This window comes from Sceloporus occidentalis, unplaced genomic scaffold (assembly GCF_023333645.1).
Source record: "Sceloporus occidentalis isolate IW3139 unplaced genomic scaffold, rSceOcc1.0.p SCAF_8, whole genome shotgun sequence".
NCBI classification, from domain to species: Eukaryota; Metazoa; Chordata; class Lepidosauria; order Squamata; family Phrynosomatidae; genus Sceloporus; species Sceloporus occidentalis.
Genome location: NW_028316988.1, coordinates 42,897,879 through 42,922,814, shown reverse-complemented (window position 1 = coordinate 42,922,814; position 24,936 = coordinate 42,897,879). Strand labels below are relative to the sequence as shown.

General features: G+C 44.4%; 1 protein-coding gene across 9 annotated transcripts in view; it reads left to right on the top strand.

The window, feature by feature from the left end:
- LOC149308774 (rho guanine nucleotide exchange factor 9) overlaps nt 1–24,936 on the top strand; it is a 147,518-nt gene that overhangs the window by 110,853 nt on the left and 11,729 nt on the right. For all 9 annotated transcript variants that reach the window (XM_089536439.1, XM_089536438.1, XM_089536440.1 and 6 more), the window contains 4 exons: nt 153–347; nt 6,669–6,848; nt 10,910–11,142; nt 16,940–17,069. In XM_089536439.1, coding sequence (XP_089392565.1) covers nt 153–347; nt 6,669–6,848; nt 10,910–11,142; nt 16,940–17,069 — 738 coding nt within the window. The remainder of the gene's footprint in view (nt 1–152; nt 348–6,668; nt 6,849–10,909; nt 11,143–16,939; nt 17,070–24,936) is intronic.

The following is a 24,936-nucleotide window of genomic DNA, read 5'->3' as shown; positions in this document are numbered from 1 at the left end:
TTGTGGGACCAAAAGAAGGCCTCCCCAAAGGTCTCAGCAAGTGGGCAGGCTTATATAGGGAGATATTAGTGGAAATCATAGCCATGCCCAGGCATTGGAATGCACATCCTAAAATTGGTGTTGTCCTCTCATTGCATTGTCTTCCCTGGCAGTTATGGGTCAACCAAGAAGATGGAGTTGAGGAAGGGCCGAGCGAAGTACAGAATGGACACTTGGACTCCAACGCTGCAGACTGCCTCTGTCTCGGCAGGACCCTCCAGAACAGAGACCAGATGAGAGCCAATGTCATCAACGAAATCATGAGCACGGAGCGCCACTATATCAAGCATCTGAAGGACATTTGCGAGGTAGGCACCCATCTCCCTGATCATTCTGGGAAAGTGTTAGAGGTACAGATGGATGGTTGGAGCCACAAGGACTTAGGACAGAAGTGGGCAACTGTGGAGGGGAGACAGGGGACAATTTCCCCCCAGATCCTTCTGGCGGTTGCACATTCCAAAGCAAGAGCAAATATCTCCATTTACCTCTCAAAATGGCAGCAGGAGGTGACTCTCCATTTTGAGAGGGGCCACAGAAGAAAATGGAGGTATTTGGGGACAGCATGGGGCTCTGGGATGTTTAGGCCAATGAAATAGGGGTAATTTCATGTGTTTTCACATGGGGAGCCTTTCTGTGTGCTTTAGGAGCAAAAATTGCCCCCAAAAGAAAAAAAAATGGGGGTTTCAGAAGCCACAAAAGTGGAGTCCAGAGGCCACATAATGTTTGTTGTCTGCACTATGCCCACCTTTAACCATGATCCATCTCCTTCCCCAGCCATGAAGTGCATTGGGTGATCTTGAATAAACTACCATCTCTCTGGGTGCATCTACACTGTGGAAATAATGCAGTTCGACAGCACCTTAAGTGCTATAGCTCCATCCTATGGAATCCTTAGGTTCATAGTTTTACAAAGGCTTTAGCCTTCTCACAGGATTCTGTGCGATGGAATCCTGGCAGTTATAAAAGGATGCCAAACTGCATCATTCCTACAGTGTAGATGCACCCTATGTCTGATCAGTTTCACAGGGTTGTTGGGAGTCTCAAATGAGCTCACTTTTGGTATACGTTTGAGTAAACAGAAAGCTCTGGTCAAACTGCAATGCACAAAATTCACACAGGGGTTCATGTATGAAACTAGTGATCTGTTGACAGACACGCCGTACCTTTAGGAATGCAACCTGAAAAAGATACAGGCCAGTATTCTCTCCTGGTCTGACTGCTGCCCCAAACCTAACTGAGATGTCATTGACCCAGCAGAATGGACTTCCTGCTCCCCATAGAACTGATGCCTGGTAAAGTAGGTTGTCCTCTTGACCACACTCTCATGATGCTTGGTCAAACATGTCCTGGTTTCCATCTGTGAAATGTTATGGGGTCCATGTTGATTCTTAAAGGCCAGGAGCACTTCTTCCCAGCTTTGAGAGCATGGGCATTTTTGCATGAATCAAACACCTTTGCGGTCCATTGATGTGAACCCTTTGCATTCCTGATTCCAGCTTCAAATCCACTTCAAACAGGCTCAGAACAGCTTGTATACTTTGCCAGGGCTGCCATATGCCCCAGCAACCATGACACTTCCAGGATGGCGCTGCTATAAGGCAACATCACAAAATGCTGAAAGCCAGTGAGCAACAAAAATTCCCTTCCCTTTCTTCACCCCGGCTTTGCGCCGAGCTTCAACGCCCTTTTCTTTCATGCCCTTCAAAAAGGCCTGCAATCAAAGCCATCCGCTTTGAGCTCCTGCCCTCGGCCAGTTTAAAAATTAACAACCCTCTTTCCAGCCTCCGCAGAATCGATTCCACGAAGCTCCAGATGTCTTGAACTCAAAAGGGATCCATTTCCTTTGTTCCTTTCCCTTTGTGGCTGGGCTGGCTTTGGGGGTTCTGGAAGTTAGGCTTCAAAAACCATTCCCAACCTTTGGGCAAAATCCACTGCACCGTCGAAGGAGGTGCCCTCATTCCTTTCTTTCCATCCAGTCTAGAGAAACCTAGCAAAGTCTATGGGGCACAAGTTTGGAAAAGCGTAGACCAAGGGCCAGATGTGGCCCCAAGACTGTTTCCATGATTGTCAATCCCTTCACCCCTCCAGATTAATGGATGGATGGATGGATGGATGGATGGATGGATGGATGGATGGTTGGAAGGATGGATGGATGGAAGGATGGATGGATGGATGGATGGATGGATGGATGGATGGGTTGAGGATGGCTGAGTAGATGATGGATGGATGGTTGACTGATGATTGATGGACTGATGATTATTTATTTGCCATTCTGCACCAGAAGATTTCCAAGCAGCTGATGGTAAAATCAGTTTACAAATAACTTGAAAGCAGAGCATAAAGATTTAAGACAATAAAAATAGTTCAAAGATTTATTTAAAAAAATATTAAACCATGGAATGATTTAAATAAGAAAGTTAAAACAAGTAAATCCCTGTGTATATACAGTGGGCCCTTGGTATCCACTAGGGTTTGGTTCCAGGACCCCGCCGTGGATCCCAAAATCCATGGATGCTCAAGTCCTGTTAAAGACAATGGTGTAGTCAAATGGTGCCCCTTATAAAAAATGGTAAAATCAAGATTTTGGAATTCATATTTTTCAAAATGCTTTCAAGCCAAGGATGGTTGTATCCGTGGATACAGAATCCATGGATACAGAATCCGTGGATACATAATCCGTGGACACGGAGGGCTGACTGTACCGATCTGGATGCAATCATTAAGCCCCCAAAGGCTTTTTTGGTTTTAACGTGGTGCCAGAATGAAACCAGTGTTGGTACTAACCAGGCCTTCAAGGGAAGGACCTTCTGCATTTGGGTTGCCAGAGCAGAGAAGCTCCTGTCCCAAGTCTCCACAAAGTATATCACTCCCACTAGAAGAGATTTCCACCAGCAGATCTTAGTCTTTAGGCAATCTTTTGTTGTTGTGTGCCTTCAAGTCATTTCCGACTTATGGTGATCCTAAGGCAAACCTATCATAGGGCTTTCTTGGCAAGACTTGTTCTGAGGATGTTTGCCATTGCCTTTCCCTGAGGCTGAGAGAGTGTGACTTGCCCAAGGTCACTCAGTGGGTTTCCATAACCGAGCTGGGAATCGAACCCTGGCCTCGAGAATTGTAGTCCAACACTCAAACCGCTACACCACATTGGCTCTCTTAGGCAGTCCTACATAGGAAGAAGTGCACTTTAAACAGAGGCTGGATGGCCATCTGTTGGGAATGCTTTGACTGAGAGTTCCTGCATGGCAGAATGGGTTTGGACTGGATGGCCTTTGCATTCTCTTCCAACTCTGTGAGTCTATGGTTCTAAGGTCTGATATTTAGGAAGGCTCTACCTTTTTCCTGACCAAGAAAGATATGTCGAATTACCTCTTGGAACAGCAAATCACCTTTGGAAAGCATTGCAGAAACAGATCAATTTAAAGTCCGTATCATTTGTATCGGAGGCATGCAAACTCCTTTGATGAGAGAGTACATCTAGGGCTTGTCCTTATTTCTCTCCATCTTTGGGTATTTTTACATTAGAAAAGGGGGGAGATCTTTGAATGCAGAGCACCAAGGTGCCTGGTACTTAAGCTGCGTCTCCTGGGTGGCATATTTTGCGAGGCGGACGGCTGTGTTGGAATTGCTCCAGCCGGCCCGCGATTAAACTTGCCGTGTCACAGCAAACGATATTGCCTGGCCTCGCACTCAGCTCTTTATTATCCCAAATGGAATCGAAATGAGAAACTGTGCAGGAAGGTAGAGTACTGACAAACCTTTGAGATGTTTTAAAAAAACTGAAGAAGACTGCAATGAAATGTTCCCATTTGCAAAACAGCAGCCCAGCTCCCATTTCGGGAAAGCAGGAGAAGAGAAAACACAATTTTGCCCAAATTAGGTGTATGAAACCAAATGCGACACAGCTAAGAGAGAAAGAAATGGAAGAGGGACAGCTTCATCAAGATGCCACTCAAATGGGTTGCTTTTGGGTTATGTGAAAGCTGGCACAATATTGTTGCAAGGGAAACAAGAAAGTTTAGCCAAAAGCCTATATCACGGTTATGTTGCATGCTTTTGTGCATGTGAAATTATGTATTAATTGTGCTGTGCAGTCTTTGTGCTGAATTGCCACCCTGCCCAACTGAACGCATAACTGAATGTGCATCTGTCTTACACTGGCATTTAATGGCTGCCATGTTCTCCTTATTCTTCTCTTACTCAAAGTGTTGCACAAGGATCATTTTGCAGAAGAAAAATGCATGTTTTCAATTGGGGAAAAAAATTCTGTGCAGAAAGCAAGGGAGAACAATTGCACTGCAGAATAATTCCCGCACAACATTTTGGGACATCAGATAACAAAATTGTGAAGATTGTCAACAGGGGGTTCCAACGGTCAGGAAACCTATTTTGCAAACCGTGAACAGTCTTCCCATCCTGACTTCATGCTTAGCTTTCAAATAATGTGCTGCCACCTTCTTCTGTGTTGGAAAATAAAATCTTATTTATATATTTATCACTTATTTGATGTCTGTCCTGCTTTTCTCCTGATGCAGAACCCAAGACGACTTACAACAATTGAAAACCATGTACCGTTAGGATAGTAGGGCAGCGTGGAGGAATGGTTTGAGCGCTGGACTAGGGCTCTGGGGGAATCAGGGTTCAGCTCCCTTCTTGGCTTTTGCAACATTCTTGGGTATTGCAACCTACAGAGTCACACTCTCTCAGCCTTCAGGGAAGGCAATGGCAAACCTCCTTGGAGCAAACCTTGCCAAGAAAGCCCCATGATAGGTTCGCCTTAGAGTTGCCATAAGTCACATCTCTCAGCCTCCAGGGATGGCAATGGCAAACCTCCTTGGAACAAATCTTGCCAAGAAAACCACTTGATCGGTTTGCCTGATGTGCAATTGCTTCTCCAAGCCAGACCAGAAAAGATGGGTAGGCCATGGTATTGAATGAAGGATCCAACTTCCAGAATATGAACAAAGTAGACGCCTGGAGCCATGAACTCATTCCCCCAAATGTAGTTTGTCAAGGTTTCCAAGTCACAACTGTGCTGCAAAAGGTCCATCAGGTTTACAAATTTCATAGAGACTGTGACCATAGGCAAAGTGTTGGCTATGTACAACCTCCGTTAAGGTAAACCACCTTTCCCCAGTCCTTGCTAAATGACCAAATCCATCATCCCTTGGGAATGAGATAAACCATGCAACCTTCACAGTGTCAGCTTGTTCTTCCGGAAGACATTTCCTAGGGCCAAGGCGCACAATGCAAAAGTGATGCGCGCATTTTTCTGTGTTATCCTTGTTAGTTTCCCCTTCGCACCTCGGGGTTGCCATAAAACAGAATCAGCTTGAAGATACAGAACGACAACAGGAAGCATCTGTAATCTTATTACACATTTTTCCCTTTTAAATAATGTAACAATTCTGCTAAAAGCGCAGAGTTAAAACGGTTTAAAACATGTCAAAATACACATGCACACGCAGATGCCGCCATGGCCGTAAGCCATCCATCCAATATCCTTTCCCTCATTTCCAGCAATAGGCAGATGATCGGCGATGGGTTTGCATCGCATCTCCTGACTCTTTGTGTCTGAGGTTTTCCAAACTTAGCACTTTACCTCCCCGACTTTGCAGAATACCACAGGGATTACATGGAAAAGTACTTCGAAGGGAAATGCTTCAGTGGCTGTTTATGGCCCACCGCTGAGCAAAGCCTTCTCTGGCATCAGATCCTCAGTCGGTTGTCTGTCCCTTGAATCTGAGCAAAACTGACAAACGGAGGACCAACGTATGACATCCCTCTTACACAACGGCAATAAAGTCACTGGACAAACCCTTCTGGCTGTGCATGATGTGTATTCAGCCCTTGGGAAACTCATCCCCAAATTTACTCAGCAATGGGGTTGCCATTCCAGTTAAAGCCTTTGTAAAACTACAGGTCCCCAGTTTCCATGGGACAGAGCTACAGCACTTAAAGTGGTGTCAAACTCCATTATTTCTACAGTGTAGATGCAGCCTAGGATAGCTCCCTGCTTACTGTCTTTCTATTGCAAAGAGAAAACACTTCTGTTCTGAGAGTCCTTTAAAAACTGATGGCAAGGACTTTTAACCATGTGTTGTTTCCTTCATTTTAACAAGGGCCTAAATTATGTTAATCCCAATTATAACAGACTATTAAATCCATTAGATTTTACCTGCGTTGATGCTCTCTGTTCCTTAGGCTGCAACTGTATTGCAGAATCAATGCAGTTTGACACCGCTTTAACTGCCATGGCTCAAAGCTATGGAGTCCTGGGATTTGTAGTCTTGCGAGATATTTTGCCTTCTCTGCTCTGGTGCCTCAACAAACTACCAGTCCTAGGAGTCCAAGAGATGGAGCCATGGCAGTTAAAATGGTGTCAAACTGCATTAATTCTGCAGTGCAGATGCAGCCATAGTTGATTAAATAGGTCCACTCCATTGGGGAATAATTGATGAGATTCTAGCCAATGACTTCATTTACGTTTTTATATAAGGTCTTTCTGTGCGCTTTCTCCAAGCAGCCTAGAGTCCCAGTTTGGGTGAAAATAGAGCATAATTCAGTGAGTGAATGAATGAATGAATGAATGAATGAATGAATGAATGAATAAGTTTTACGTCTTCTTGCAGGGTTACTTAAAGCAGTGTCGGAAGAGAAGGGACATGTTCAGCGATGAGCAGTTGAAGATCATCTTTGGCAACATTGAGGACATCTACCGGTTCCAGATGGGCTTCGTGAGGGACTTGGAGAAGCAGTACAACAACGAGGATCCGCATCTCAGTGAAATTGGTCCATGTTTCCTGGAGCATGTAAGTCTCTGTGAGGCTCTCTCAATACATTTGGATGCCTGCAGTTGAGACAAGACGACTCTTTTCTTTTCCTCCCCTTTTCTGCACAAGGGAAGCAATTCTTCACTCATTTTATTCTCAATGAGTAATTTTAGCTAAAATCTCCAAAAACCACAGGGTTTGCAATGTGCAATTCAGGACTTACCCTGTGCAAAACTTGCATTGAAGTGGCATTGTGGGATAAGTATCACCAAAGCTGCTTTTTTAGCTGAATCATACTTCAGCACTAAGGAGTTTATCACACTGGGGCTGATTTCAGCATTAAAGGAAGATTAAAGCGCATTTAAAGCACCCCTCAAATGAAGCGAGGATGGAGAGTAATTGCACAAATGACGATCACACGCAACTGTGCGAATAAAGTGATATTGGAAATGCGTTGTCGCTGAAATCCCAAAAGTAAAAAGATGCATGTCAATGCTTCTTTGTGACTGTTTTAATGGCAGGTTTTGGGTGACGTCACGTGACACCGTTACGCGTAATTATGCAATTTCCCCAAGATATTCACTCCCAATCTCCTTCGTGTGATAAACTCCTAAAACTGGGGTGGCATCTTCCACCAAACATAATTGTGCAATTGTGAAGGATGACCCCTGGACCTCATTTTTGTGGCTCCTGAGACGCTTTTCCACTTACCCAAAGCCTCCCAAACCCTTTTTAAAAACCATCTAAAGTTCAGAACAAAACCCAGAGCGTATTCACTGCCGCATTGAATTGGAAATGTTACAGACGGCTTTTTCAGGCCTTGATCATCCAGTGCAAGTTGTCTGGATGCAAATGAATGCAGCAGCCAGCGACTAGGTTTTTGCAGCATCAAATATGTAGGGATGTTTGAAGGATTTGAGCTTCGCAGATTCCAAGGCAAGCTGACCTGATTAGATCTCTCTGATTAATGTTTGGAGTGGGATTTAGAGAGCCAAAGGTTGCTGACGCACCTGGATTTGTCCTCGGCTCTTAATTTGAAAGAAAATACAGAAAGGGAAATTTTGTGAGCCTTTTAAAAAAATCAATGTAATGTAGAAACAAAGAAGGGGAAAATCTAGGGAAGAGCGACATGTAAACGTTTTAGGAACCAGAAATGTATCCCAGTAAGAGGATGGGTGACATTACAACTCGGGTAGCCAAGATCTCCATGAGAAGAGATCCCGAGTATTGCTATTTCCGCATTTGATTTTTATTAGCATAGAAAGATGGGCTCTGGGCTGGGAAAAGTTACTTTTTTGGGACTCCAGATTCCAGAATGTGCCAAGCAGCATGGCTGTTAGGAGGTTCTTCTTCTTATTCCAATCAGGTTTTACATCTCCGTAAATGGCCTGACGCCTCTGCAAAATTGGATTGACTCGTTCTGCAATGTTTGCATTCACCTCAGGGCTGCCGTGATGTTACACCATATAGCCGTCCATTGTGCAATGGTAGCCAGTAGGGTGACTGATGTATCGTGGCCTGGCGCACAATGGGCACCAATGCACAATGGCCACCAGTGCACATCAGGTTGTTCCCCAATGAACAGCCAGCAACTGGCTGGGAAGTGCCAGCACAACAAAAGTGCCAGATGTGCATCAGGAGTGCCAGATGTACGCAAGTGACTAAAGCACATCAGAAATGGGTAATGTGCATGGAGCAAGCACACTTGCTGGTGTCCAGATATGCATGTTTGCAATTCATTGTTGGATTTCTGCAACATAGCTACAGATTTGTAAAGTTACAAAACATAGACTGTGACGTAGGATCTGAGGCAAACCTCTGCCCCAGCAGATGCTTTAAGCTCCCAGGAGTCCTAGCCAGCATAATCAGTGGCAAAGGATCATGGGCATTGTAGTCCTTACATCTGAAGCCTAGTTGGCCCAAAGTCCCTCACATGTTGTGGCATTTGGTCATACAGGTTGAATCTCCTTTATCCGGAATTAAAAAATCTGAAATTCTCCAAAATTCAGAATTGTCCACATGGTTGACTGAGGCAGGGACACTTTTGCTTTCTGATGCTTCAGTGTACACAAAATTTAAACCCCAAGATATCCCCTTATGTACATGCAAATATTCCCAAATCCAAAATACTTCTGGTCCCAACCATTTTGGATAAGGGAGACACAACCTGTGTAATGCACACATACACACAAGAAATAGGTTGTCTTGTCTGGTTCCTCCAGCCCAGCCTTCCTTGCCAGTTACATAAACCACACATTCCAGGAGCTGAAAGATTGGCCGGTGTTGCAAATAGATCAAGGGATTTTTTAATATATCTATAAAGAAGTCACACAGCCTTGCTTTTTTCGCTTGTTTTCCTTGAGGGAGAAGAGTGCTCTCCTGGTTGTTATGTAAGAGGATGCTGCTGCGAAGAGTGTTAGGTCTTTCTTCTTAGGTGTAACTCCGTTCCGTTTAGTAGCAACTTGGCCAGGCAGTGAGGTTGCAGAGCTGTTAGAAAATCTCATTTTATAAGCTCAAGATTCATCTGCTGGGCATTGCTCAAATCCTTCACTAGACCTTTAATGTTTGTGTGGACGAGGCCATTTCAGTAGCTGTTGTTACAAGATGGATTTGGTGATGGCAGAAGTAGCTGCACTCCGTGCCGCTTTGGATTTTGCTCCCAAGCATGGCATGGCAATTCCTCTGCCTTTAGAGCAGAGGCCATATAGCAATGATGATGAGCAAACTCTGTGCAACAGCCGACCAGGAGACTGTCATAACCCATCTGCAGATGTGATGGCTTTGCTCCAAGCGGGGCTCTTTCGGCCGAGGTCAGAAAATTTAACTTCAGCTGTCAGTGTCCAAAAGGAGAGAGCATAAGGAAACCTTGTGGTCAGAGCCACCTAAGAAAATGGAGCTGGGTAGGAAGAGTGTGCAAAAGGCACACCAGGCTTCTGGGTCAAGAAAAGGAAAGAAAGAATGAATAGGAAGGAAGGAAGGAAGGAAGGAAGGAAGGGAGGAAGGGAGGATGGAAGGAAGGAAGGAAGGAAGGAAGGAAGGAAGGAAGGAAGGAAGGAAGGAAGGAGAGGCCCATTTGCAAAACGTAACCCAAGGACACGATTTAGACAAGGGGTGGGTGGATCTGTCAAGTTCATTTTCTCATGAGATGTGATGGTGTGGGTGGCTACAAACAGAAAACCTAGTTTGGGATGGTGATGATGATGATGATGATGATTTAATGCCCAGAATCGTGTATCGTGGCCCACATTATGTAACTTTATGCACCCTTAGCAACATAGCAGAGGCTCCCAAGATGTCCAAAATGACCCGAGAAAGTGGTTTATGGCTCAGAGCCCCCCAGACACAGAAACAGAATCACTAATGTGATTATTTGTTGTTGAATTTAATTTCATGCTGGAAGGGTTAGGGATTAATGCATTTTATTGTGGTTTATATTTATATTGTATTTTACTAGGCTTTGTAATTTTATCTATGCTGTAATCCTGCCTCGATCCGCAGGGAGAGGCAGGAAATACAAATAACTATTATTATTATTATTATTATTAAAATGGTCTAAATGGTCTCCGTTTCCGGTGTACGCCAAACATGATGGTGCAACTCGCAACAGGGTTGAAAACTGGAATGCATCCTTCTCACTATTGCCTATCCCCATTTTGGACTAAAATGCATGCAAGGGGGATTAGATATTAATCCAGCTTCCATCCTTCAAGGCAGTTGAACTGATGTGTTAGAAGCTGGAAGGAGAACATTAGTGGAAGGGTCTTATTGACCCTTTGTTATGGGATTTCTAGAGTTTAGCCCTTAGGTAACATGAGGTTGGAGGAGATAGACCTTTGCTCTGATTCAAGGGTTGCCAGGCTCAATATTGAACAAAACTCTTGTACCTTTTCTAGTTAGCAAATCATGGATCATGGTGATGCAGCGGAGCGCATGAGACTGTTGGATGGTGCAGCCTCGTACTTCTTTATGTCACTGTGGGGGGAAAATATCTGTTCTTTCTGATGGTAATAAGCTGAGTAGGTGATTCATTATGATGTGTCTCATACACCTGTCTCTTTCCACCTGTCTCTTTGCACTTTCCGTCTCCCGCCTCCTTGTAGCAAGATGGCTTCTGGATCTATTCGGAGTACTGTAACAATCACTTGGACGCCTGCATGGAGCTCTCCAAGCTAATGAAAGATGGCAGGTACCAGCACTTCTTCGAAGCGTGCCGCCTTTTGCAGCAGATGATAGATATCGCCATTGATGGTTTCCTCCTGACACCTGTACAGAAGATCTGCAAATACCCGCTGCAGCTGGCAGAACTACTGAAGTACACAGCCCAGGACCACAGGTATGTGCGGCGGGTTTGGGCTGGGGTGCGCTTGCATTTCGGGCTAAACCCCAGAGGCAAACAGGACGGTGTTTTCATCTCTGCCTCCCCAGAGCTTTGGAAATGTGGATTCTTAGGATGAGCAACTTTTGGAAGTGTCCTAGGCTGCATCCACACTGGGAAAATAACCCGGTTTGGCACTGCTTTAACTGCCCTGGCTTAAGGCTATGAAATTCTGGGAGCTGGAGTTTTTTGTGGGCCCAGAGTGGACCCACAACATGCTCCACTCTGGACCCCACAACATACTCCAACTCCCAGAATTCCATAGCCTTAAGCCAGGGCAGTTAAAGCGGTGCCAAACCGGGTTATTTCTCCGGTGTGAATGCAGCCCTAAGAACGAAAAGCCCTTCCTAATTGTCCTCACCTTTTTGACAGTCAAGATCATGGGTCCTTTCCCACTACAGAATTATGGTACTACGGTTCCACTTTCACTATTCCGGCTCCATCCTGTGGAATCCTACAGTTGATAGTTTGGGGAGGGATCCAGGCTCTCTTCTAAATATTATACCTCTTTAAATTGCAACTCTGGAGACCAAGGTTCGGTTCCCCGCTCAGCCATGAAATTCATTGGTTCAGGGACGTAGCCAGGATTTTGGGAGGGGGGGGTCCAGACTAAGTGCCACCATTATAAAGGGACTTGGGTGCGGCGGCGTGGCGACACACACCATTCATTTTATCTAATGGAAGGGGGGGATCCGGACCCCAAGGACCCCCCCTTGGCTACATCCCTGATTGGTAGACCTTGGGCAAGTCACACTGTCTCAGCCTTAGGGGAAGTCCACGGCAAACCTATTCTGAAAGTTGAAAATGACTTGAAGGCACATAACAACATCAACATCAACAAGTCTATGGCACTTACAAAAAAGGCGGTTTGCAATCCAGATCGATGGATCGATTTGACAGCGGAGCGTGGTTCCCATTACATTTGACCCAATCGCATTTTTTCACTGTAAAATAACCCACTTGTGGTTCACATTCACGAATGAATCGATTCAAAATGGACCCGCTCCAGCCGGCTGAAGGGCACATTTAAATCGATTTCGATCCGCATCTGGTCCACACTTATGCAGAGTCGATTTATCCAAAAAGACGTGAAAAACATCAGCGTCAAAAAGACGCAAGTTAAATGGGTCTGGTGCACGGCCCCCCTCTCCGAATCGCTTCAGCAATTTGATTTAAGTGGGAACCAGTATCATTTGAACCTGTTCAAACCGAATTGCGATCTGGTTTAAAAGGTAGTGGGAATGGGGCCTTAGGCTATGGTGGTCGGGGATATAGTTCTCCAATAATAACTCAGTTTTGACATTGTTGATGCAAGTTGAGGGCAAAGGGAAAAGTAGGAGACGGAAAGAGAGAAACCGGGGCATTTTATAAGCAGCTGAAAATGTGGGACGGCAGAGGATTAAAATGGGGACTGTCGCTGCTAAATCAGGACAGCTGGAGGATATGGACTTGTAGACCCCCTTCTTTTGTAGCTTTGCCATCTCTGGCGTTCTTCACCTCAATCCTTTTTTCTCCTGGAAATAATTGGATTTTGTTTTCCTTAAAAAAAGGAAAATTCGGCACAGAGACTGAGCTAATTTGCAAAAGTGAAGAGTTCGCAGCCTTGCTCTCTTTCTCTTTTCACTTGAAATATTTAAATCCCTGGGCTCTTTGCTCTGAAGGTGACTTCTAGCAAACATAGAAACAACAAGCAATTTCAATATTTTAAAGCCACATAATTCCAAAGCATTAGACCAGCCTCTTCAAAGCTAAGGCTGAAGGTAGGAGCGCTTAACTTTCCGGTGAGTCAGCCGTTCGGCTGAACCTTCTTTACCCCCAAAAGCTTCGTTCTTTTCTCTGATAAACCAAAAGAGATTTTGCCAATCCTGGGTCTTCACATCTTGGTTTGTCGACAATTCCCATCTTCCTCAATTTATGGGATTATGGGAGTTATCTAACAACTTCCATGGTTGGGAAAGCCATGCTCTCCAAGGGAAAGGAGAAGCATATGTGGGTGATTATAATAAAAGAGCAATATATAAGGAACATTTCATAGAACCATAGAAGCACAGAGTTGGAAGAGTCCCCAAAGGCCATATAGTCCAACCCTTTCTGCCATGGAGGACTATACCATCAAAGTACTCCCAAAAGATGGCCACCAAGCCCCTCTTTTCTGCACATCTTCTGCACAGATGTACAAATGTCATTATTTCTCTGCATAGAAAACAGTATTTTCTATGCAGGAAACTTGCTTTCTGCACAGGAATAAAAAACCATATGCATATTTCAAGCCAAGGAACTGCAAAGGTTCTCATCTGTCCAGGATCCTTCTTGTCAGGGTTTCTCAAGACTTGAGAAGCACATGGTCTGTCTATTAATCTAATGCTTTTTTGGAAATGCTTCCCATCTCCAGTTCCATCTCCGTCAGGAATAGTAAAGGAGGCCCTCAAAAGACAGCCATAGCGGACAGCAAAGGGCACTAAATCAGGCAAATTAGGCTTTTAGTGCCATTTATTTCAGTTAGCTGCTTTTAGCCATTTCCTACAGTCATTATTCCGTCCTCTTCCAACCATCCACCTTTACAGTCTTACAATACATTCTGCGACGGCGGCTTGGAAGCCATCGTTCTGATCGTTCAAAGTCAAACGGGGGTTGGCAAGGAGCCCTATCTTTCTCCGTCTCTCCTGTTTAAGTACCGAAGAGGAGCCATGACTCTCCATTAGGGAACAATTTCATAGTACTACTCCATATGGCCCAACCGATTTGTCCTCCAACATTTTTCCTCTGCCGTTCTGCTAATCCAGCTGAAGCTCTTCCTAAAATCTCATCTTATTAATGAACGGATCGGGTCAAGGCAGGATGAAAATGGGTGAACTGGACTGGAACTCAGTGTTGCTGGTCATATATGTCTGCTACTTGGAACAGGAACAAATATCAAGCGCTGGAGGCTAGATTTCAGAGGAAGGAACTGGCTTCATATGCATTCAGACGGATGTGCATTTTCGGCAGAAGGAGCGCAAATAGATGCAAATTTGTGCAATAAAGTGTGGACAATTAAATGTTGATGTGAATGTGTGAAAATTTACAGCAGTTCGCATAATATATTTAGCCCTAAATAAGTAGTATGGGAATGAAAAACCAGCAAGACATAAACCATGTAGGGATGTGAAAGGGAGTAGCATGATGGACAGGGAAACCAGGTTTGAACAAAACTGGGTAAGTTCACAAAAGATAAGTCAATCATCTTGTCGCTTGTCTCCTCTGCTTCTGGCTCCCTGCAGGATTCCTAACCATTAGGAATCCACGCTTCCTTCTGCTCAGAAATGAATGCTGCCCGGTTGCCATCTCTCTTTTCCCTCCTTTGTTTAGTGAACATATTATTTGATATATATTTTTTGTCTTCTGTTTGCAAAAGCCGCCCGGGTGGTGGCAACCGACCCAGAAACAACAAAAAGATGAGTTGGCATGCCATTGCTGTGACATGCTGAGGAGTGGGAGGAATGCGCCAGGTGCTTGCAGGCAGCCCAAGTAAACTTGGTGCTAAAAATGAGCAACTCTGCTAGGGCTGGAGTGTGCAAAGGGAACATTGTGAACACGACACGGGAGACACAAAGAGATGTCGAGGCAGCTGTCGCTACAGCTGGGACCAACACTGTTGTATGATAACAAGTGAGATGAGGAAACATAGCCAAAATCTGGAGAAGTTACTTTTTGTTTTTGCACTTTGAATCCCCCAACCGATATGCATCAAATTGTGTATCAAACTTGACACTTTTCCAAAAGTTCCAAGAGATGTCCGGGTAAGATGTATTGCAGGACTCTTCCATTGGTGCACCTTCGGGGTCTGTATACACATGGGCCAAAATGCTCCCCTTGGCCTCCTGTCATCTTGTCCGAATGACGCAGGCCATTAGCCTCAGGCAGAGTGGATGCGGATCTGGTGGATCCCTCCTGATCCTGGCCAAAGGGGTCTTAGCCTGGTCTAAAAACTTTGCCTGTTTGCTGCAGGGTTCTGAGGAGACTTTGTGGTGACAGTCGGCACACCAGATGACCCTGTGCACCCTTGGCTGCCTTCACCATCGTCTCTGTTGAGAAGACCCACATCACAACTTTAGATGGGGTTGTCGAGCCATCTTGGTGTAGCCATGTGCCCCATTTCCATCCTTATGGACCACAACAAGGATCTTCTTATCAGGCACATCAGTGGAGGCACATACAAAGCTCATGGTGGCAGTGGGTCCATGGCATTGCTGCAGGCGGGCATGTAAATGCCTGTCCATCATCACACTGTCCCAGCAGGACAGCATGGGCATGTACCATGCTATCCTGCCCATCTTCTTAGAGCCCTACTAATATTGTCTCCTCTTTACTCATCGTACCCTGCTAAATGCACAAGTTTAAATCCTGCAACCAATCTTTCCCAGGGTAATTGTAAATTACTTTGGACCCTGAGACCTGGCCTGTCTATCCAGATGAAATGAATATGATGCATCTTGGAAGGGAGAGGACAGCAGAACATAGAAATAGATAACACTCATGAGACACACACACACACAAATAATTATCATTGTTTTCCTTGTTGGCCCTGAAAGGAGGCTATTTGCTCTCAATGTAATTGCATAGACATAGCCAAAAACATCTCCTGATCCACTAAGCTATCTCAGTGAACCCACCGTGGAAGTAACTCATTGGGGCAGGAGGATGGAGTACATGTGGAGCTGCCATGCGCCGCTCTCTGAGTCACTCCATGATGGACCTGTCACAGCACAGCTGACCTGAATGAGCTCTGTTCTTTTGGCTTTAGGGGCTGCCGGATCAGTTACTCATTGCGGATTCCTTGCCGACTCCAGCAACCGAGCGCTGGACTGGAATTTGCGATCCGGATAAATAATGAGGTTGCAGCAAGAGAGACGGTTATAACTCAGGGGCCAGGGAGCAGCTTCTTGCCTGGGGTGAACAAGGCAGACTATAGTAAACAGAGGCATGATTGTAGCTTGGATAAAATCCCCTTTCTGGACCGTATATTTGGGAAATGGTCAACAACAAAAAAAGTGATGCCCAAGTGTCAGGAAAGCCTCGCGATTTGCACTCCCCTTTTGTGTGCAGAAAACAGCATTGTAATTTTCTGTGCAGAAAAACTCAATGATTGCAGAAAATGCGGTTTTGCATGCAAAGGCACCGCCTGCGGATTTTGTGCAGAGTAAACGCCGAGCTGCAAATAGTATTTGAAAACCACCTTTTTCAAGAGATTCTTACAGGAGAAAGAAAAATGGCTAAAATTGTTTGTTACCTCCTTCAATCATGAAATTATTGAAGCGCTGCATCCCTAACCGCCATAGGATAAAATCCTGTAGACTTTGTTGTTGTTGTTATTGTGTTGTTTGTGTGCCTTTGAGTCATTTCAGACTTATCGTGACCCTAAGGAAAACCTAACCTGTGGTTTCCTTGACAAGATTGCTTCAGAGGAAATTATTATTATCATTATTATTATTATTACTACACTGTGTATGTGTCTATGAGCCATCAAGTCACCAGATACTCACTACTCTGGCCTAAAGACACCAGAGTCCCACCTGATCTTAGAAGCCAAGCAGGGTCTGCCTGGTTAGCACTAAGATGGGAGACCACCAACAAATATTAGGTGCTGAAGGCTATATCTCAGAGGAAGGAACTGGCCAAACCACCTCTGAGCATTCCTTGCTTAAGACAACCCTGGGAAATTGGCAAAGTAGTTGACAAAGTGGCCTATGTCTCTCCCTTTTCCCCTTCTGGACAGTGACTACAGGTACGTGGCTGCAGCCCTTGCCGTCATGAGGAACGTGACCCAGCAGATCAACGAGAGGAAAAGGAGGCTGGAAAACATTGACAAGATTGCTCAGTGGCAAGCGTCGGTTCTGGACTGGGAGGTATGTGCGGTCATTATCTGATATTGCTTTGTGTGACACTTTCCTGGAAGGAGCGACCTGGGCTTTTGGCAGGAGAGCTCTGCCTATCTAGCGTTCAGTGCCAAAATCAGTCTCAGTTTGGTGACCCAGCAGGCTCTGAGATCTGTCTGGCTTGATCTTTAGCGCTTATGTGTGTGTGCATTTGTCTACATACACATACACATACACACACAGTGGGTCTTTAGTATCTGCCGGGGTTTGGTTCCAGGATCCCCATGGATACCAAAATTGGTGGATATTCAAGTCCCATTGCACAAAATGGTGGAGTGAAATAGTTCCCCTTATAAAAATACAAAATTAGGGATTGCAAAATCAGAAAAATTGTTGGAATTGTGTGTGTGTGTGTGTGTGTGTGTAATATTTTCAAGCTGTGGATGATGGAATCTGTGGATCTGTAGGGCAGATTGTGATATATATATTCAAAATTTTAAACAAACTAGAATGAAACATAGAAACAAAAACGGATAAAGAAAAAGAAATGAAAAGGATGACTTCTGATCTTCTGTTCACCTATAATTTATAATTGTGTTTGACTCTATTATTACAACAGATTCACTTCTCTGAACAATCTGTTCTTCCTTTATCATCAAAACCTAAGGATGCCAATTAATTTTCTTTCTTTCCCCGAAAAGTCGGTAAGGGATTTCCACTCCCTGAGAAATGTCAGTAGTGACTTTAATCAAACAGGGGAACATATCCATTTCCATTGAAAGCATCAATTGAATTCGTCCATTGAATGCGTCCATTGAATGCATCAATTTCCCCAACCACTCTTCCATAATTGATAATGTTGATTTCTTCTGTCTTTGCGCATATAGCAACCTGGCTGCTGTGGTCATACATTGCAATCGTCTTCCGTGGGTCTTCTCCAACTGTGCATCCAATAATCCCCCGGCACATGCCTTTGGCCAGAATATGTGTGGTTCTGGGCATGTTTTAACAAATGTTCAGGCTCAGAAATGTATGGATATGTGAGGCAAGGAGTGCTTTGTCCCAATCATCAATCTTTGGAGGTGGCGAATCGATTTTTTCCTATAGGGAAATGCAAGCGCAATGAATTTTCTCCCTTCCAGAGCAATGATGGCTGGGGGCAAAGAGCAAAAACTAGACAGCAGACACCGAAGTATCGGAAGAGTAGCACTAGCACACAGGCTTGATGATAGATTATTGCTTGTGGAAGGAAATATTTTCCAGGGAGGGAGAAGTTCATCATTTTTGGCTTCCTTCCATTATTTGCCGTGAGCTAATGTGGTTCCTGCATGTACAAAGCGCCTCTGTGAATACACAGCAAATGCACCCATATTAAGAGCACATCAGCTTCAAGATGCTTAATATTCACATAGGGCTGGGAAAACAAGGTGACCTCTGCCGCCGATCGATAAGTATTTCTGTCTTGCCACCATTAATATCCAGAGGCATTCATTTTTAGCAAAGCATGGCTACCAGCCAACTCTGCCTCCTGGGGTAATGTTTTGTCTTAACATTAATTTTCAAATTATTAAGAAGACAGCCTCGAAAACAGCAGTATTTTTTTAAATTACATTAATGTTAGGAAAAATCTGTGCATGTTAGTGGATTTCCCCACCGGCATTACTCTAACATTGGCTGCATCTGCACTGCAGAATTAATGCAGTTTGAAACCGCTCGAACTGCCATGGCTGGGTGCTATGGGATTCTGGGATTTGTCACTGTTTGAGATATTTAGCCTTCGCTATCAGAGAGTTGGGGGCATTTAGCCTGGAGAAGAAAGGTTGAGAGGTGACATGGCGATCCCATTATGAAATATTGGAGCATTGTGTAGAGTAAGGAGTAAGCTTGTTTTCTGTGGCTCCGGAGACTAGGAGGAATGTATCACTGTAGTACAGTGCGCCCTTTTTTTATGCGGTGAATCCATTCCAGACCCCCGCACACATAAAAAAACCCACATATGCTCAAGCCCCATTGAAAGTAATGGGGCTTGTGCATGCGGTGGCATGGCGGTGCAGTGACGTGCGCACGCCTCGGACACATGCCCCATTCAACTAAATGGGATGTGCTGCCCCTTGTGCCCCGCGCGGCTCCTTGTAGTTTATCACATGCACAGACAAACACAGCATCCATCTGAAAGAGAAAGCAGTGCAAATAAAGTCCTAGGACACAAAGCAATAGATTCAAACGTTAGTAAGAACTTGACTGTAAGAGCTGTTCAAGATTGGACTGAACTGTCACGGAGGATGATAGAGTCTTCTTTTATGGAGGTATTTAAGCAAAGGTTGGCTGGCCCTCTTTCAGGAGTGCTGTCTTTGTGTATTTCTGCACTTCAAGGGGTTTGGAAAAGATCGTTCTTGCAATCCCTTCCAAGATTGCATGACTCTATGGACAACAAAAATAGCAGCAACAGGGTCAGTATGACTAGAAGAACTATGTGCTCCGTTTCTTGAGGATAGTTGTCCTTTTCTAAGCACAGGATCCTATGCAATGCCATGGCAGCTTTCCGGATCATCCAGACCCCATAACCCGTATTTGGACAAACTTTTGCCACAATCCAGTTGTATTCCTCCAAAATGACAGCTTCAAATTTAGGGATGTAGGCGAAACAGAAGGCCATTTGGCCTATTTGTGTCAGCATCAGTATTTGTACTCTGCTCGGCCCTCAAGGTTGTTCCGTTAATCCTGTCGTCTGAAGGTTAAATTTGGGATTTGGCCTTTGCAAAACATAAAATGCCTCTGGGGTTACATAAAGAGTGATATCCCTCCCCGATCAGACGCTGAATTCAAGACAAGGTCAGGCTTTATTCTCCAGATTATTATTTTTTTCCAGCCAAGCTTCTGCACTGAAGAGACAAAGTGCAACTTTCCTCAAATGGAATTATGGAGCCTTGTTAGGGAATTGTAGCGCTGCGCAGCCAAATATGCATACCCATTTGCCTGTGCAAGGCAGCATGTACATCTCCATATGTGCACACTCTATGTGTGCACACTCTAGCACCACATGTGCCAGCTCTGGTCCTGCAACCTTGAACTGAATGCAGATGTCCAGCCTCTTCTGTAGAGGAATTTCATAAGACGTTAAACGGGATGTTGGCCATGTTTCCAACCCACCACCCCATGCATTATAACCTTATCTGGTTTGCTATTCTCATTCTCTGATGTGCTTTCTTTTGGTTTGCTGGTTCGTGTTGTTTTCCATCAAGTCAACTTTCAGTTACCCTATGAATAAGAAACCTCCAACTTGGGTCTGTCAAACTCAGGTCAGCCGTGTGGCTTCCTTGATTGAATCAATCCAACCGTAGTGTGGTCTCCATCTTTATTCTATTGCCTTCCACTTTACCAAGCATCATTGTCTTTTCCAAGGAGTCACGTCATCTCATGATCCATCCAAAGTGCAACAGCCGCCGTCTAGTTATCTTGCTTTCTCATGAGAGTTCAGGCTTGCTTTTCCCTAAGACCCATTCATTTATCTTTTTAGCAGCCCATGTAGAGTCTCTAGAACTATACTCCAGTGCCACATTTCAAATGAACAGATCCTTTTAATGCCAGCTTTCTTCCATGTCCCGCTTTCTCAGCCATACATAGAAATGGGAATTATAATGGCCCTGGATGAGTCTGACTTTGGTATCTAATGATCTGTCTTTCAACTCGAGGGTCTTCTCTCGTTCCTTTATGGCTGCCTTTATCAGTCTTAGCCTTTTATTTCTGGGTACGTTCCACTAATACGAAAATGACCGAAAGATGAATAACTGTAGAGGGGGGGAAAGAAACATATAATGGCTCCTGTCCTTTTAAATTTCTCCTAACTCCAATTCCTTCTAGTTATTTATGGATCCTCTAATGGAAGGCTTTGTGCCCTTAATTATGTAACGAACGAGAGCTGGCTGCAGCGTAATGCTGCATTATTAAATCCAAAGACCAGCATGAATAAAAATATGATGCATGCAGCAAGCGTCCTGTTTCCTAAGCAAGAGCAGCCAGATACCTTCTTGGAAGGCGAGCAAAAAACAGGAGCCTCTTCTTCTTCCCATTCACTTCCCCCTGAAAGGAGGTTTCTTTGGAATGAAACTTTCTGTTCTGATCTTTCCATCATTCAGAAGGTTAGTCAAACTATCGACCACCCATTAAAGCACAATAATGCCAGTGGGAGTTTGCTTTGCTGAAGAGTGCAACCAAAGGGAAAAGACGCTCCCTCCGAATGGCAAGGAGGTGCCAAACGATGTTCTCTTCAGAGAAAAGGAGGCTTTTAATATCGCAGAGTTATAGCACTATGAAAGCTTTTTCTCTTTCAATTCTTCCTTTGCAATTTCCTCGTTCAAGCACTCTGACCTGTCAGTTCTTACTTTATGTCCGGCGAGGTTGACGTGTTCTGCAACAGATTTTGGGGCATCGCCACTTCTGATCTCCAGTTTATGTCCATCTTGCATAAAGACGGTCTTTATTTTGTCAAATGTAGAGTGCGGCGGGGCATTGCTGGCATAGGAGGGCATATATCACATTGGAGGAAACGCACGTAAATGTGCTTCTGGTGTTATGGGGGCTGCTGTTAGCCCCTATAATATTGCTTCCAGAGTAGATGTGGAGACAGAGTTGGCAACTGGATTTGTGCAGGATCTTGTCTACTTTGAAAACACATTCCAGTCCAGTTCCTATCGTTGTTCTTCCCTGATTACTTGCTCTTCTGTGTGTCTGAAGATGTGCATCACCGTCGGCTCAAAAATGGACACGAATGGGATTTTGCCCACTCCTGGCCACAAGTGCTTAAATTGATGCCATTCTCATTTCCTAGAAGATGTGGAAAGAATTGAATGCCTTCTAAGGAGATCACTGGCCTCCCGAGGGAGGCAGTGATGGAAGATTAAGAAGAGCAGGGCAATTGTACGCCACGCTCAATGGCAGCCGGGTCACGAAGACATTGCGCTCAGCAATTTTAGCACATTGCTTCTGAGTGCACAACAATAAGAAGCCAAGGTTTCTTCTTCCTTTTACCTCTCCTTACACGAACTCTGGTTATCCATAGTTCCAGCCTATTCCATTGCTGCCTTTTCTGTGATTTTTCTTATTTTAGAAAGGGTTTTTGTTTTGTTTTTTAAAAATTAATACCAAAAATTAAAAATATGAATACAAAAAAGGGGGTTGTGTTCAGTATTCTTTGGTATGTATGAACTCCCTAACAGAAATAGTGGAACATTTTTGTGCAGTGCAGCATATCCATGTTCCTTGGAGGAAGGAGGGTTGAACCTTGTACATTTGTTTGCACATTCAGTTGCGCATTGAACTCTGCAGCCTGAAGCATCCAAACACAAGGGTTGCGGACCCTTAAATGCACAACCAGTGTGTTGCCCAATAAATGCATAACTCCGCGTGCAGAAATGAATGCTGTGCAGCCCAAAAGTAGGATCCCAGCTGTTCCCTTTTGTCCAGCAATATTCTTACATGGACGATCATTCTCTAGTTGTATGAAAGTCTTGAGTCTATGGATCCTGAATTTCCCCCTTTTGTCTAAAATGCTTGGATGAGGCATCGTCTCACTTCCAGGCGGGAATAAATCAAAGAAGCTGTGGGCTGCGGTTTTCCTACCCTTGACCAAGACAGCAATGCTTCATCCACTTATGAATCTTACTGATAGTGTGCTCTAAACGGCCACTTTGGCTACTAGCTCACATTTATTTTAAGTGACTGAGGAAGGAAGAACAAAAATCCACCCAACAGTGATACCTTTATTGGCCAACTAAAATGGACAATATACTTGTTGCAAGCTTTCGAAGCTCCACTGGCTTCTTCATCATCATCAGGCAAGATGCTGCATTCAGCTCTAAACTGCCACTTTGGCTACAAGCTTGCTTTCATTTTAGGTCACCGAGGAAGGAAGAAGCTAAAGTATTCTGCACATTAATTGAACTAATAAGTTGGATTTGTTTATCACTCTTAACACACACACACACACACACACACACACTCAGATAGATAGATAGATAGATAGATAGATAGATAGATAGATAGATAGGGCATGATTCACAAAATCCTTCTAGGATCCAGATCAAGCATATGAGTTTTTTGCTTGTTGCTTTTGGTTTTGGCTTTTAAATCACGGAGATGCACAAATACACAGGCACATACATATCTGCAAGAAGGAATTTTCAGAAACATGGCTTGAAATGCTCTATATCTCCATATATATATATATATATATATATATATATATATATATATTCCCCTTGACTAAGCATCTTTAGATACCAAGAGGCACGCTTTCTCATTAAGGATGGGAAGATGGGCAAATGCGCTTTGCATCCCTGATGAATGGTCAATAGGTGAGAGGCAGCTTGGAGGAGATTGCCTCCAGCCATAGCCTTCCTTGGATGCGCATTGTCTCTTGAGCCAAACTGGCTCCAGCAGCAGCAGCAGCAGCAGCAGCAGCAGCAGCAGCAGCTCATGCTCTATTTTTAGCAGCCGTGGGTGTCCCTGCCTTTCCCACGTCTTGCATTCCGTGCCTTTCCAACAACAGCGGTGAAAACACCTAAACGCAAACATGTTTGGTAAACACGTTCAGTTTTGCTGCGAAACGATGCAGTCGGTTGTGTTTAAGAAGTGGAACAGCAGCTGAGAAATTGCATTGGAAGAGGTGCGCGTCTCATGTACTGTAGTTGTATCTAATGATGCTTAGCCCCCGCTTAAATCACCTTGTAAGCAATGCAGCCATTTCCATGTTGACAGAGAGCAGATGAAAGGCAAGAGTATAATCCATCCTGGAAGCACTGACTGACTCTATTCTCTCATCCATCCAACTTTTAGGATGAACATTAACAGTTATGCCAGCTGGAATTTTGTTAAGTTCTTTTGGCATCGTTTTTCTTGGCTTCATCCTTTAGATCCTTTGTTATGTGCCTCTAAGTTTGACCATCGACTTATCCACGGGTCATATCAGAATCCATAGTTTTGGCCCCAAATCCTGCCCTCGACTTATAGTTGAGTATATATGGGTATTTTCCTATAGCTGGACATATGAGGCCATCACTGGTGGTCCTCAAGAAATCCTTGGAGAAAACATCCTTGCTGTACATCCAGCTATAAGAAAAGTACTAGATATGTGATCACTCATTTCCTCGCTCTCCAGCAACACGGAAATGGCTTTGAAAGTGAATTAGGGGGGGATTTTGGTCATTGTGTAGGTTGGAATATAATTCCGACCTACGCAACAACCATAGAAATGAGTTAGGATGGCAGTTAGTCTGATTTATGCCATCATAATTCCCTAACAAGATGCCAGGCAGTGTGTTTGTGTATCTGTGTGTGTCGCAAGGAAGCAAGCCTGAAGCCTGACTATTTTGGACCGTCGCACTAAATGTTGTTGTTGTTTTTCTCGATCCGAGAAGTGGGTCAGAAGCCTCTCTCTATAGGACAGGCTCAGCATCCCCCGAGCGTCTTTCAACCCAGTTGCAACCCTTTAGGCTGCATCATGGCATCTGTAAGGAATAGGCTGACAGTGCCATTCCCATGCAGTCCATCCCAAACAGTTAGGTTGCCCTGCTTTTAATGCAAATCAAGCTGCTGCAATACATCATTTGTGTGTTTGCAAACAGATCCTTGGGATATCCATCTGCAAAGGGATCTTGTGGCACCTTTGAGACTGAGTGTAGCATAAGCTTTTGCAGACGTGGTCTACTTCTTGTCCCCTCATCACTATACCCACAAGTTTGGCATCTCTATGGCTATTCATACAGTCTGGTTCTAAAGGTCCTTCCTGGACACCAGTTCACTCCATGCATCTGAGGAAGTAGGCCAAGCCTACCAAAGCTTATGCCACAACTTCTTTTTAGCACAGTTAGTCTCAATGTAGCCACAAGATCCCTTTGCA